Source organism: Gadus macrocephalus, chromosome 16 (assembly GCF_031168955.1).
Source record: "Gadus macrocephalus chromosome 16, ASM3116895v1".
NCBI lineage: Eukaryota > Metazoa > Chordata > Actinopteri > Gadiformes > Gadidae > Gadus > Gadus macrocephalus.
The window spans coordinates 10,031,740-10,046,359 of NC_082397.1; the positions used below are offsets into that span (position 1 = coordinate 10,031,740).

The following is a 14,620-nucleotide window of genomic DNA, read 5'->3' on the forward strand; positions in this document are numbered from 1 at the left end:
AAATCGTGTTGTATGTGTAAAGTCCATTTCAAATCAATGATATTATGTAATTGTCATGAGAAAAAAAACAATGCACAATCAATGTCAAAGGACATTACAACGCGAGTTGTGAGTCAATGCTCTATATCACAACGAAAACAAGGCTAATTATATTAACGCTGTCGAGAGGCGGTGTTAAAGGTCCCATGGCATGCTACTTTAAGGATGCTGTAATTTAGATATTAGTGGGCCCCTAACACATTTGAAGACGTTCCCGAAATTCAGTCGTGGTGCAGAATTACAGCCACTACAAGCCAGTCGCACATTGAGCTTTCCCCCCAAACGCGCCGTTTCGGTGTCTGTAGCTTTAATGCAAAAAAAGCTGTTTACAGTTTTTTTTGTTTACAGTGGAAGTATCACAAATGGCGAGGCACACACAGCTTTTGGCCGTGTTCTGTAAATATTCTAGAACACTCCGGGTGCTCTGGCGGGAGTCCTGGAGCTCTATATCTAAATAATATCATATTATACATAGATATCTATATCATATAATATATATTATCACGGCCAAAAGCTGTGTGCGCCTCCGGACGATATTATGAATCTCAAACGACTCCATCGGGATCTCCGACGTCTCTAGTTCTTCCACTTCCACATCAATCTGAAGTTGACTGAACCGCGACATCGAGGAGAAAGGGATTGTTGCCCGCGATTGTCTCCCGCCGGAGCCCCGCTGCGACGGGAGGAACCACCACCTCGGAAGCGGGCAGCAGGGCTCCTGTGGGAAACAAACGTGGGCAAAAATCCCTTTCTCCTTCATTTCGCGGTTCATGTACTTCAGGGTGGCAAAGCCAATGTTCATTTACCCCAATTCCTTCTCAACCATGGCTGAGATAAACCCCACTACGTGTCTCGTTGTGGAAATACCAGAGACGTCAGAGAACCTGACGTGTTATGCGCCATAAGAACAACAGCAGAACGGTTATCCACATAACAAAGAAGTGTACAACACTTCCGTTAGAGAGTGTGTATTCACACACACACACACACACGTGGCGCTCGCATGGTCGTAGCTCATTGTCTCTATCGCAATGGCGAGGCGCACACAGCTTTTGGCCGTGTTCTGTTAATATTCCAGAACCGGCAGGAGTCCTGGAGCTCAATATCTAAATAATATCATATTATGCATAGATATCTACATCATCTTTCGAGCATGCAGATTTTTTTTTTTTAATTTTACTTCTTTTGTTTTTTTTAGTTGTCTCTTTTATTTTTTATTTCATCTATTAATAATCAATTGATAATCATTAATTGATTAATAATCATGTATTTTTTATTGCTTACATGTTAGAAATAAAGACAATCAATCAATATAATATCTATTATCACAGCCAAAAGCTGTGTGTGCCTCTGTGATTGGTTAAGCAGATATATTCACAAGTGAGAGCAGTAACAAATCAAACTTGGTTTGATTAAAATTAATGTAGCCATTTCACATTGGCGCACAGCCGACCATGCCAATACGCACGTTTTGATAAAACACTGAATTTTATAGTTCAAAAAACACTATACATGCAAGAAATACACATACCCGCCCCCCCCCCCCCCCCCCTACACACATGCACCTGTATTAATGCTAAACAACCGAATGAAAGTAGAAGTACACAAGATATTTTCTAACCCTCTGTAAATTCAATGGTATTTCATGAAGGAAGCTGTAGAAATGTTGGATGTTTAGAATTGTTACATTAATAATGTATAATATTGAGTGTTTTGTGCTGTTATTATCGTGATGCAATACAGTTCCATCCCCCAAATGTGTGCCTAGTCTTGATAGGCTAAACAATAAAATAAAAAAATGTATTGGCAAGGGGGATGGAATTTGACTGTTTATAAAGTTGTGTTTGAGAAAGAATGTAGTTTGAGAAGGGTTGGTTCAGATTACAGGGCAGTCATGAGAGCTCATAAAGAATCGCACTTGCTCATATGTGTTGGTTTGTTTCTGTTCTCCTTCTCGTCCTATCTGTCTTCAACAGGTCCCCTCTATTGTAAATCACAGAGACAATTTAATCTGAATGGATTGCACAAGTTTGGAGACGTTATTCTAGGAGGGATCTTTAAGATGAATTTGTACACTGCATCTTCTGAACTTTTCTTTACTTCAGGGCCACAACATCCCATGTGCTTTGGGTAAGTATCTGAGGAGTGTTGAGGCATTCTAACTGTTATAAAATGAAAGCGTAACAATGTTGTTTAGATTGCAAAATTCAACAAAAAAATTCTGCTATGGCTAGGATTTTGTCAATTAAGGCTATTGAACTATTCAGAAAGTACAATTCTGTTTGTGTACAAAGATTTTGAATAATTTAATTACTGTTTTTTAGCTTTGATCCTGTAGGTTTCAGACAGGCCCAGACCATGGCCTTTGCTGTTGAGGAAATTAATAAAAACTCCAAGCTGCTTCCTAATATATCTTTAGGATACCATCTATATGATAGCTGTAGCAATCTAGGGATCTCATTACGTGCAGCTCTGTCTATGACCAGTGGCAGAGGAGAGCCGTTTCAATTAAATGAGAGCTGTAACGGGAAACCTCCTGTGCTAGGGATTGTGGGAGACACTTCCTCAACACGTACTATTGCCATTTCTAGTATAGCAAGCTTGTACAGGCTACCATTGGTAAGTTGACACCCATTTTCCCGATCAGACAAAGCTTCTGGTTGATTATTGGCATTACTTTTAAAATGACTAATAGAAATTTGTCAAGTCAGTCAAGACCAAATCAATTCTAATAAATTCAGGCAGATGGATCATAACAATTGTTTCTTTACGTTGGACAGGTGAGTTATTTTGCCACATGTTCCTGTCTGAGTAACAGGAGGCTGTTCCCATCCTTCTTTAGAACTATTCCAAGTGATGCCTTTCAGGTAGAGCACATTCCTTACCACAGCAACGATTTTAGTTTTCATGAACCATTATCAAATATCTGCATGCATATTATGGCTCTGCGATGTGTATTAGATATTCAAACATGTAGGGAATGTTCCAACTAGATGTTACACCGGCTATTCTTTTCCACAGGTACGAGCTATACTCCAAATTCTCAGGCGGTTTAATTGGACTTGGTTTGGCCTGTTGATCAGTGATGACGACTATGGGCTCCACGCCGCCCGATCCTTCCAGTCAGGCCTGGCCCAGAATGGGGGAGGCTGCCTGGCTTATCTAGAGGTTCTGCCTTGGGGAAAAGATGAAGAGGTGCTGAAAAGGATTGTTGGCATAATGGAGAAATCCACATCCCGTGTGGTTATTGCTTTTGCACATCAAAGCAACATGCTTAATCTCATGGAAGAGGTTTGTTATTTTTCTTATGAGTAGGGATTTTCGCAAAAGTAAGATTGAAAAGCACAAATGTGTTTCAGTAGATAAAACAAATGGATACATTTTATACTTTCCAAAACACAGGTGGTAAGGCAGAAAATGACAGGCCTACAGTGGATTGCCAGTGAAGCCTGGACTACGGCAATTGTTCTTCAGACCCCCAGCTACATGCCTTTTCTTGCAGGCACTCTGGGCATTGCCATCCGCCGGGGGCAGATACCAGGACTCAGGGACTTCCTACTGAGAATACGCCCTGACAATGACAGACAAAGCAGCCAGGACAACAATTTAGTGCGGGTTTCACCTTACACACCGATTCAGAATCGCAAGCTAATATCTTGTAGGAATGCTTTTCAATGTATATGTGACCTATTCATGATGCTTATGTTTGCTTATGAATCCCCCTTATTCATGAATTCCCCTTTATTAGGTGAAGCAGTTTTGGGAGCATGTATTTCAGTGCAAGTTTATAACCCCTGGCATGGAGTTTGAAGGCAAGACTAAAGAAAGACTATGTACAGGCAATGAGAGTCTAAGGAATATAGAGACTGAATTCCTGGATCTGTCTAACCTCAGGTCAGAGTATAATGTGTACAAGGCAGTTTATGCTCTGGCACATGCCCTACATGACATTCTGCAGTGTGTTCCAGGGAGTGGGCCTTTCCAAGGTCAAAGTTGTGCCAGTTTACAGGGACTAGAGCCATGGCAGGTCTGTTTTCAATACAATTATATTACATTAATTTCTTTCCTGTGATTTATTATGTTTATTATTTATTATGTATTAGTATTATTATTGTTCATTATTTATTATGACGTAGATTTGAGAGCTCAATACTGCAATGTTAATGTTTTCACCCCTTCTTTCTTGCCATCCAGCTTGTATATCAATTGCAAAGGGTCAATTTCACTACATATTTTGGTGATCAAGTGTCGTTTGATGAAAGTGGGGATGCTTTACCAATCTACGATGTGATTAACTGGATGTGGCACTCAGATGGAAGCACCGAGGTTAAAAATGTGGGCGAGGTCAATGAATTGGCTTCAAAGATCGATAATCTTAATCTTGACGAAGACAAAATCTTTTGGAATTTCGAACCTAAAAAGGTCTGCTTACAATCAACCTATTGCCCTTGACATGTTTATTTATCATAACATGAAATGGGGAAAAAAATTGAATGCAGTGACATTGTTCCCCTTTCAGCCTCCCAAGTCAGTGTGCAGTGAGAGCTGTCCCCCTGGCACCCGCATGGCCAGAAAGAAAGGTGAACCTGTCTGCTGCTTCGACTGCATCCGATGTTCAGAAGGAGAAGTCAGCAATAAAAAAGGTTTGTTTGATACACATATATTTCTACAATGCACATCTATTGTACATATATTGTGAAACTCAACGACTAAACAGTTATAATTACTTCATGTTGTTTGTTAGACTCAACAAAATGTACCAGCTGTCCAGAGGAGTTTTGGTCCAATCGCCAACGTGATCACTGTGTACCCAAAAGCATGGAGTTTCTTTCCTATTTTGAACCCCTGGGCATCTCCTTGACCACTGCTTCATTATCTGGAACACTCTTATGCACCATTGTTTTTGGAATCTTCACATATCATCGTACCACACCAGTGGTTAGGGCCAACAACTCAGAGCTTAGCTTCCTCATTCTGCTGTCACTCAAACTTTGCTTTTTGTGCTCATTGCTTTTCATTGGTCAACCAAGGCTGTCAACTTGTCAGTTGAGGCAAGCAGCCTTCGGGATCAGCTTTGTTCTGTGTGTCTCATGTATCCTGGTGAAAACCATGGTAGTTCTGGCGGTATTCAAGGCCTCCAAACCAGGTGGTGCCGGTAGTCTGAAGTGGTTTGGGGTAATGCAACAGAGAGGCACTGTTGTATTTCTGACTTTAATACAAGCAGCAATTTGTACAACATGGCTTATTTCATCCTCACCAACTCCTCATAAAAACACACAGTACTACAAAGACAAGATTATAGTTGAGTGTGTAGTGGGGTCCACAGTAGGATTTGGATTATTACTAGGGTATATTGGCTTACTGGCTATTCTCAGTTTCTTACTAGCTTTCTTGGCACGGAATCTACCAGATAACTTCAATGAGGCCAAGTTTATCACCTTCAGCATGTTGGTCTTCTGTGCTGTTTGGATAGCCTTCATTCCAGCTTATATAAACTCTCCTGGAAAATATGCAGATGCTGTAGAGGTATTTGCCATTTTAGCTTCTAGTTTTGGGCTGTTACTGGCCTTATTTGGACCAAAGTGTTACATAATAATCTTGAAGCCTGAGAAAAACACCAAAAAAGCTATAATGGGACGAGGCACAACAAGATCGTAATAAAGGGTTATCTGGGTATTTTATGAAAGAAGAGATTAGTCAGTGACTAGAGTCATTATGATACCTACTTTCTATTATAACCTAATTTTCAATTGTAGTTTGAAATCATTACAGATCTATAATAATATCCGCAATACTTTTATAGATTAGTTTGTCCAACATATACGTCAAAAGAGAGAATAAATCTTGTCTTTAACATTGTGACGAAACCACTTAACTTTTACCAGATTATACAAGCCTAATTCTTCTTTAATTCTTTAGAGACTGATAAGAGCCCCGATATCCTAGCCGCCCCTACCAGCTCAATCCTCCTCAATCCTTCTCTCCTCAACTCCTATGCATATCAATGGAACGCTGTAAACAAGGGAACAGCACTGAGCTGTGGCAGCTGATCGTATTGGAGGTCTAATTCAAATGTGGCATCTGATGCGCACACACAAGCTAAACTTTTTTAGTAGACAATGTTACTATAAGCTCCACTGTACAGTCCGGAAACCAACACACTTTGACTGATGGTTTTAAAATCTAAATCGTTTAGCCCCTGTAGAAATACATTTGTTGAAATAATCTTCTGAAATCGCCATCTGGCCACTCTCAAATCAAGTCTAGACAAATATTTCCGTAGCAAAATAGTAAAAAGAATAAACCAACCACCAGATGGGGTGGTCTTGGGGACAATGATTTTTTATTTTTTATTTTAGGTACGGTAAAAATGTTAAGCGTCTGGTTGTCTTGTTAGGTATGGTATTGGTACCTAGCCTGGCACCACCCACCTACCTACTTCCACTCAATTTTCATTTCACTTCAGTAGTCAGTCTGGGTCTAAGGCTACCTTTACACGATGACGGTCTGAACAGAAGTGTCTGAACAAAAGTGGCGTCGCGTCTTCACTTTTTATTCCGCATTTAGACAAGCGTTTTCGGGAGGAAATCTGCGTGCATACAGTGATGCAAAAGTGTGTAGAATTCGATTGGGTATGCATGCCAGGCGTCTAGGTGGTGCTGTAATACACTATCACACAACACCGCCATGTCTGAGCGCATGCGTAGAATCTTCCTTCTTCTCTTATCCGTGCCGCAAAAAACAAAAAGATCCTTCTCTGTTCAGTAATACTATCTGTACATATCCTGTACATTTCGTGGAAAGACTCCTGTACGCTTGTTAGAGCTGCCAGAGCAGCTTGAAGGTCCGACGCATGGAAATAATCTGACATGTTTGTTTATTTCCTTGTACTGGCACATGTATGTGACGTAAACGCGTACGCGACGTGAGCAGATCTGAGCAGTGTTTTGCGTCTTGGCAGTGTAGACAGAAACACTACGGCGGAGCGGATTCAACTTTTCCACTCTGGAGGGTGGTTTCAGATCTATGCGTTTTCATGTCCCAAAAACGCCGTCACCGTCTAAACGAAAGGCACTTCCGATAAAATATTTGGTCGTTTTTACCCGCAAGCGTCCTCGTGTAAACGAGACCTAAGGTATATTCATGGCTTCCTTCAAAGCCTGATTTTTGGCGGTCCAATCAGCGAACAGAGGGAGTGGCTGAGAACGATGACGTTAAAGTCAGCTCTCGTTGACGGACATCTTTACGCACGGTGTTTGGTTTGTTTACAGCCTGTGCGCAACGTGATTCCCGGCCAAACGTTAGCGATTGGTTATGGCAGATCCAGAGTGGCACTGGGCAGATCAAATAGTTTTAAACTTCAACAGACACCCGCCTTCAAGTGAGTTAACGTTTGTCAATTGAGTAGGTACAGACTCTCTGTACAAATGAAATGAAGTACGAGAGTCTGGTAGGACAAGGCTAATTGGTACCCTGTTCAAAGTTCAGTTCATAGAGTTTGTATTTATTTTTTGGAGAGGGGTATATCGAGTGTTTGTCGATGATGGTTGGTTCAAACAGCCTCACCAGACTTGAGAAAGGCTAATAGACTCTGGGGCTGGTTGAGGTAGCACACCTGTGGTGATTTGGGCAATCAAGGCACACAGGAAAAGCCAGCCATTACCAGATACTCAGGAAGATAGATCTGGCATGTCAGCATTCAATTCCTGTTCTGCTTGCAACAAACATTCCATCTCTAATAAACCGTTTTCCTACAATATTTTCTTGTGTCTTTGCGTATGAGAAGCCCATTAAAGCCACACGCCTAAGTGGTGTGTGGGGGGTCAACTGGAACAATATCCAAAAAGGTATGTGCACCAAATAAAACAAAAACAGAACTACTAATCCTGTTTCTACATAGGCCTTTTTGATAAAGATGAGTTGGCTCCTACATAGAATTTTAAAAACTTATTTATTGACTCCAATAGGGTCATACGGTCTGTCATTTACTGCTTCAGTACATTTTATGTGTCTAGATCCACTCCTTAACCAAACAAAACAATAACAATGAAAGATAATCCACTTTCAATGTCCAAAGGATGTGCCATTGTTATTCGTAGGGTTGCATTTAAAATATGTATATAACTTAGATGTATATTAAACTATTTTACCCTTTGCTACTTTATCATGGCCACAAATCGGAGCTGGAGGCGTTTCTGACAGCAGTAGACCAGTCCGGTCTGCCTGGTAAATCAAGGCCTGGATTTACCAGCAGTGTTCTCCCGCGGATTCTGTGGACCCTGCTTGTGTACGAGTTCCCAATAACAGCAGTGAAGGGGTTTGAGAGGAGGATCAGCTGTTACTTCCGTTGATGGCTGGGCCTGCAGGTCGGGACTTGATCAATCCCGGCTGGGTCGCCGGGGTTAGGCTGTATGATGTTGAAAGACCCGAAACACCCAATGACCCAAAGTTCCATCACTGATCTGCATAAGTGCATCAAAAGATGTATATTAAACTAGGAGATCTATATACACTTGGTTGCCAATTTCAGAGCAGACACCAACCAGGTGTGGTGGAAGAAAGTTCCCTTCATCCTATAATTATAAGATTAAACCAGTTGAATAAACACATTATTGTAATTACCTTTTATATTATGATTTCTTATTTTTCCAACATTTAAAAGAACAAAAGGGCTTCTACAACGTGCGCATTTTTCATGCGAAAAGGGCACTTGAAATGAGAGTTCACAAGATACCTATAAAAAACACTGTATATTCCACTTTTTTTTCTTAAGTAAGCAGTAGAATTGTTGTATGCTCAGAATTGTTATCCATTCTTTAATGTAATTATGGTAATGAAGTCCAGTTCCCTCCCCAAAATGTCTGCATAGCCTTGATAGATACAGCAAAAAAAAAAAAAAAAAGTAAATTGGCAAAGGGGATGGCATTAAACTGTATATAAAGATGTATTTGAGAAATCATTTAGTTAAGAAAGGTGGGGTCAGATTGGAGGGCAGTCATGAGAGCTCATAAAGAATCACACTTGCTAATTTGTGTATGTTTATTTTTAGTCTCCTTCTCCTCTCAGATGTCCTCAACAGGTCCATTCTCTTGTACATCAAAGAGACAATTTAATCTGAATGGAATGCAAAAGTCTGGGGATGTTATTCTGGGAGGGATCTTTAGTTGTAACTTTTACACTGCATCTTCTGATCTGTATTTTACTTCAGAGCCAAACGATCCCATTTGCTTTGGGTGAGTATGTCTAATATTGTGTTGATCAAGGCATTTTAATAATATAACAATGTTGCAATGCATAATAAATTTGTTTATTAGATTTAGTCATGTAGGTTTCAGACAAGCCCAGACCATGGCATTTGCTGTTGACGAAATTAACAGAAACTCCAAACTTCTTCCTAATATATCATTGGGATACAATCTATATGATAGCTGTGGAAACCTATGGAATGCATTGAGTGCAGCTCTGTCTATGACCAGTGGCAGCGGAGAGCCATTTCAATTAAATGAGACCTGTTACGGTTATCCTCCTGTGCTAGGAATTGTGGGAGATTCTTCCTCAACACGTACTATTGCTATTTCTAGCATAGTAAGCTTGTATAGGGTACCAATGGTAAGTTGTAACCTAATTTATGAACAGACAAGAATTCTGGTTGATGGTTGCCATTACGTTTAAAATGATTAATCAAAGATAATTAAGTCAAATGCCAAAGCCAAATAAATTCTAATGTAATTTAGACAGATAAATGATAACAATTGTTTCTATCTTTACATGGGACAGGTGAGTTATTATTCCACATGTTCCTGTCTGAGTGACAGGAGGCAGTTCCCATCTTTCTTTAGAACTATTCCAAGTGATGCATTTCAGGTAGAGTGCATTCCTTACCGATTTTTGTATCCATGAAGCATCATAAATAATCTGCATGCAACTCAAAGCTTTGAAATGGGAATTAGATATTGAAACATGTGAAAATTATTGAGAATACATGCTCTACAAGCTATACATATTTTTTGTATTCAACCAGGTGCGAGCTATGCTCCAAATTCTGAGGCGGTTTAAGTGGACTTGGTTAGGCCTGTTAGTCAGTGATGATGACTACGGACTCAACGTTGCCCGATCCTTCCAGTCAGACCTGGCCCTCTCTGGGGGAGGCTGTCTGGCTTATCTAGAGGCTCTGCCTAAGAGTAATGATGTAGATGATCTGCAAAGGATTGTTGGCATAATGAAGAAATCCACATCCCGTGTGGTTATTGCTTTTGCACATGCAAGCAACATGCTTAAACTCATGGAAGAGGTTAGTGATTTGTGTTATTGAGAGGGGTGTAGTGAGATTTTTTTTTTTTTTCTGTAAGCAAATCATTCAAATATGACTGTGACATTTTTACAGTAGTTGCATTACAGGTGTTTAAACCTGATATACTTAATGCATTAAAATCCACAGGTGGTAAGGCAGAATGTTACGGGCCTACAATGGATGGCCAGTGAAGCCTGGACTACAGCCGTTGTTCTTCAGACCCCCAGCTACATGCCTTTTCTTGCAGGCACTCTGGGCATTGCCATCCGCCGGGGAGAGATACCAGGCCTCAGGGAATTCCTTCTGAGAATACGCCCTGACAAGGACACACTCAGCAACCAGGACAACAATTTAGTGCGGGTTTCACCTTACACACCGATTAAGAATCACAAACAAATATCTTGCATGAATACTTTTAAATATATATGTGACCTATGCATGATACTTATGTTTGATTATGAATCCCCTTATCATGAATTCCCCTTCATTTAGGTGAAGCAGTTTTGGGAGCACGTATTTCACTGCAAGTTTATGACCCCTGATATGGAGTTTGATGTGAAGACCCAGGGAAAACTTTGTACAGGGAATGAGATTTTAAAGAATAGAGAGACGGATTTCCTGGATCTGTCTAACCTCAGGCCAGAGTACAATGTGTACAAGGCAGTATATGCCCTGGCACATGCCCTACATGACATTCTGCAGTGTGTTCCAGGAAGTGGGCCTTTCAAAGAGCAAAGCTGTGCCCGTTTACAGGGACTAGAGCCATGGCAGGTCTGTTTTCAATTAAATTCCATAATGAAATAAAAATGACATCATGTTACCCTTATTTAACATATTGTCGTTGTGACAACTCAATAGCACAACGTAGATTTTCTCACTCTTTACTCGTGTTTCCCACAAAACAGCTGTTAAATTACTTGCAAAGGGTCAATTTCACAACAGATTTTGGTGATCAAGTCTCATTTGATGAAAGTGGGGATGTTTTACCAATCTACGATGTGATGAACTGGATGTGGCTCTCAGATGGAACCACAGAGGTCAGAAATGTGGGAGAGGTCAATGAATTGGCTTCAAGACTTGATAATCTTATCCTTCAGGAAAAGCACATCTTTTGGAATTTTGAATCTAAAAAGGTCTGCTTTCAATCATCCTTAAGTCCCTGACATGTTTGATATATCATTGAATGAAAAGTTAAATATTTTCATCATATCAACTTGTTCCCCCATTAGCCTCCCAAGTCAGTCTGTAGTGAGAGCTGTCCCGCAGGCACACGCCTGGCCAGAAAGAACGGGGAACCTGTCTGCTGCTTCGACTGCATTCCTTGTTCAGAAGGACAATTTAGCAATAAGACAGGTTTGTTTGCACAAATACATTTCTACACTGCACATTTATTGTACGTATATTGTGGGAGGCAAGTAACACAACTATTTTAATTATTTCCGGTTAGATTCAACACAATGTACCAGCTGTCCAGAGGAGTTTTGGTCCAACCCCCAACGTGATCACTGCGAACCCAAAATCATCGAGTTTCTTTCCTATATGGAACCCCTGGGCATCTCCTTGACCACTGCTTCATTATCTGGCACACTTTTATGCACAATTGTTTTTGGAATCTTCATCCATCATCGGACCACGCCAGTAGTTAGGGCCAACAACTCAGAGCTCAGCTTCCTCATTCTGCTGTCACTCAAACTATGCTTCATGTGCTCCTTGCTTTTCATTGGCCACCCAAGGCTGTCGACATGCCAGTTGCGGCAAGCAGCCTTTGGAATCAGCTTTGTGCTGTGTGTCTCGTGTATCCTGGTGAAGACCATGGTAGTTCTGGCAGTTTTCAAGGCCTCCAAACCAGGAGGGGGCAATAGTCTGAAGTGGTTCGGGGTAATGCAACAGAGGGGGACTGTTTTATTTCTTACTTTAATACAAGCAGTAATATGTACAACCTGGCTAATGTCGTCCTCACCAACACCTCATAAAAACACACAGTACTACAAAGACAAGATAATAGTCGAGTGCGTAGTGGGATCGACTGTTGGATTTGGAGTTTTACTAGGATATATTGGATTACTAGCTATTCTAAGTTTCTTACTTGCTTTCTTGGCCCGGAATCTACCAGATAACTTCAATGAGGCAAAGTTTATCACATTCAGCATGTTGGTCTTCTGTGCTGTTTGGATAGCCTTCATCCCAGCTTATATCAACTCTCCTGGAAAATATGCAGATGCTGTAGAGGTTTTTGCCATTCTAGCTTCCAGTTTTGGGCTATTACTGGCCCTATTTGGACCGAAGTGTTACATAATAATCCTGAAGCCTGAGAAAAACACAAGAAAAGCTTTAATGGGGCGAGGAACACCAATATCATAAAAACATGGTTATCTGGCAACCCTTTTAAAAGATTACTACATTACCTACTTTCTATTATAACTTCATTTTAAATTGCAGTTTAAAATCATTTCAGATCTCAAATTATAGCCACTTATTTTATTGATCTGTATTATTAGTTTGACTAATCAACATGTATGTTCAAAAACAATAAATCTTGTTTTCAACATTGTGATGAGACCATATATGTGTATATGTGATTACATATTGTTATTCTAGGGTTTGGGTATTATTATTCCGGATTGGTAATGTCTATATCTCTACTTTGGACTGGTCAACAGTTTTCAAATGTGGGGTATATTTACATATTTGTGTCTCCAAAAGGTTTGGTGCCAAAATTTGTTGCAGATTGGTAAAAAAAATCTAAACTTCATGTACATGCCGCATTTTACATTTTGCGAAAATGTTGTCTAATCCTTCAGAACTAAAGCATGAAATTACTCACAGTTTTAATATCCAGGATCTATGGACTTGTCTGATGATCTGGGAAATGGTACAGATTTAGCAAGAGAGAGGCCATGATCCTGACCAGGTGTATACAAAGTGTGTGCCGATAGCTCAAAGACTGAGGTCACAGCGCCAATGTGAATAATTTGATAAAATGCTCAACTAAGTGCTAATGCTCCTTTTCCATCATCGCAAGTCCGTGTAAGAGGGATGCAGGAACTTGAAACTTTCCAGGAACATAGAGGACCCCTCCCTTAACATGTGTACATAGTTGGTGTGCCTCTCTCTATCTCTGTGTGTGCCTGTCTCTCTGTATGTATGTGTGTGTGCTTTTGTGTGTGTGTGTGCACGTGTGAGTAAATACCATTTATAAGATTTTGCTGACGCTTTTATCGAAAGCAACGTACAACCATTCATTCACACATTCACACACCGACGGTGGAGTCAGCCACGCAGGGCGACAGCCAGCTCGTTGGGAGCAGTCAGGGTGAGGTGTCTTGCTCAGGGACACTTTTGCCACTCAGCTAGGAGGAGCCGGGGATCAAGCTAGCAACCTTCAGGTTACCAGTCAACCCACTCTACCTCCTGAGCTACTGCCACCCCCCACCCCTGCCGGACTCTGAATACCTTGTGTGACTACCTGTTTTTCTTTATGTATCTTTAGAAACTGGCAAGAGCCCTGAGATCCAAGCCCCCCGTTTCTTCACTACCGTGCATATCAATGTAACACTGAAAACAAATTAACAGGAATGAGCAGTGGCAGCTGATCGTATTGGAGTCCTAATTAAAATATGACATCTGAAGCACACAAACTTAACTTTTGCTGTTGCCGATGTGTATACAAGCTACAACATTCAGTCCAGACGCCAGCGTCTAAACAAAGTTCTGGATCCGAGATAATGGCAAATGGGATTCATTTGTTTAGTCGCTTGTTATTTGTACACATATATACACATATATATCAATCTAAAAATATATATACATGTATATATACACAGACAGACAGACAGACGGACAGACATAGATATAAATGTATAGATAAACATACATATATTTATATGTATACAAAAAAAGTATGTGAACGTTTTTTATTTTGTACTGTTCATATGGAAACAGGGCTCCTGCTTCTGGCTTATTGCTGAGTTAACCTACCTAAAAATAAGCATATTGCTCTGATTGCATTAGATAAGAGTACATTGCACTATTCTACATTGTTAATGCTGATCATTCTTAAATTGTTTAACTATTAAATGTGTAAGGTGTTATAAAAGTGTCGCAGGAAACAAGAAAGAAGATCTGGTTTAAGGCCAGGTCCGGGCCAAGTTTTTACTGTCTTGTCTACGGAAAGGCCTTTTTGTTAAAGGGCCACATGTTCTTTAGAGGTAGAAATATGTGAAATAATTAAGATTTTTTTGTTAATTTATGATTTGCTGTTTGCTTAAAAATAACCAAATAAATAAAATC

General features: G+C 40.3%; 2 protein-coding genes across 2 annotated transcripts; both read left to right on the forward strand.

Moving 5' to 3' along the window:
• The first annotated feature begins 2,158 nt into the window (after positions 1 to 2,158).
• Positions 2,159 to 5,838, forward strand: LOC132475173 (extracellular calcium-sensing receptor-like). The gene is made up of 9 exons (XM_060076180.1): positions 2,159 to 2,169; positions 2,364 to 2,658; positions 2,820 to 2,906; positions 3,061 to 3,330; positions 3,442 to 3,654; positions 3,794 to 4,066; positions 4,234 to 4,461; positions 4,559 to 4,682; positions 4,784 to 5,838. Exons 1-9 carry the CDS (start codon positions 2,159 to 2,161, stop codon positions 5,695 to 5,697), a joined length of 2,415 nt encoding a protein of 804 aa, XP_059932163.1. The 3' UTR covers positions 5,698 to 5,838.
• Positions 5,839 to 6,948: 1,110 nt separating this feature from the next.
• On the forward strand, positions 6,949 to 13,496 carry LOC132474417 (extracellular calcium-sensing receptor-like). The gene is made up of 8 exons (XM_060075114.1): positions 6,949 to 9,648; positions 9,817 to 9,903; positions 10,061 to 10,330; positions 10,478 to 10,690; positions 10,829 to 11,101; positions 11,236 to 11,463; positions 11,560 to 11,683; positions 11,778 to 13,496. Exons 1-8 carry the CDS (start codon positions 9,322 to 9,324, stop codon positions 12,689 to 12,691), a joined length of 2,436 nt encoding a protein of 811 aa, XP_059931097.1. The 5' UTR covers positions 6,949 to 9,321; the 3' UTR covers positions 12,692 to 13,496.
• Positions 13,497 to 14,620: the final 1,124 nt, after the last annotated feature.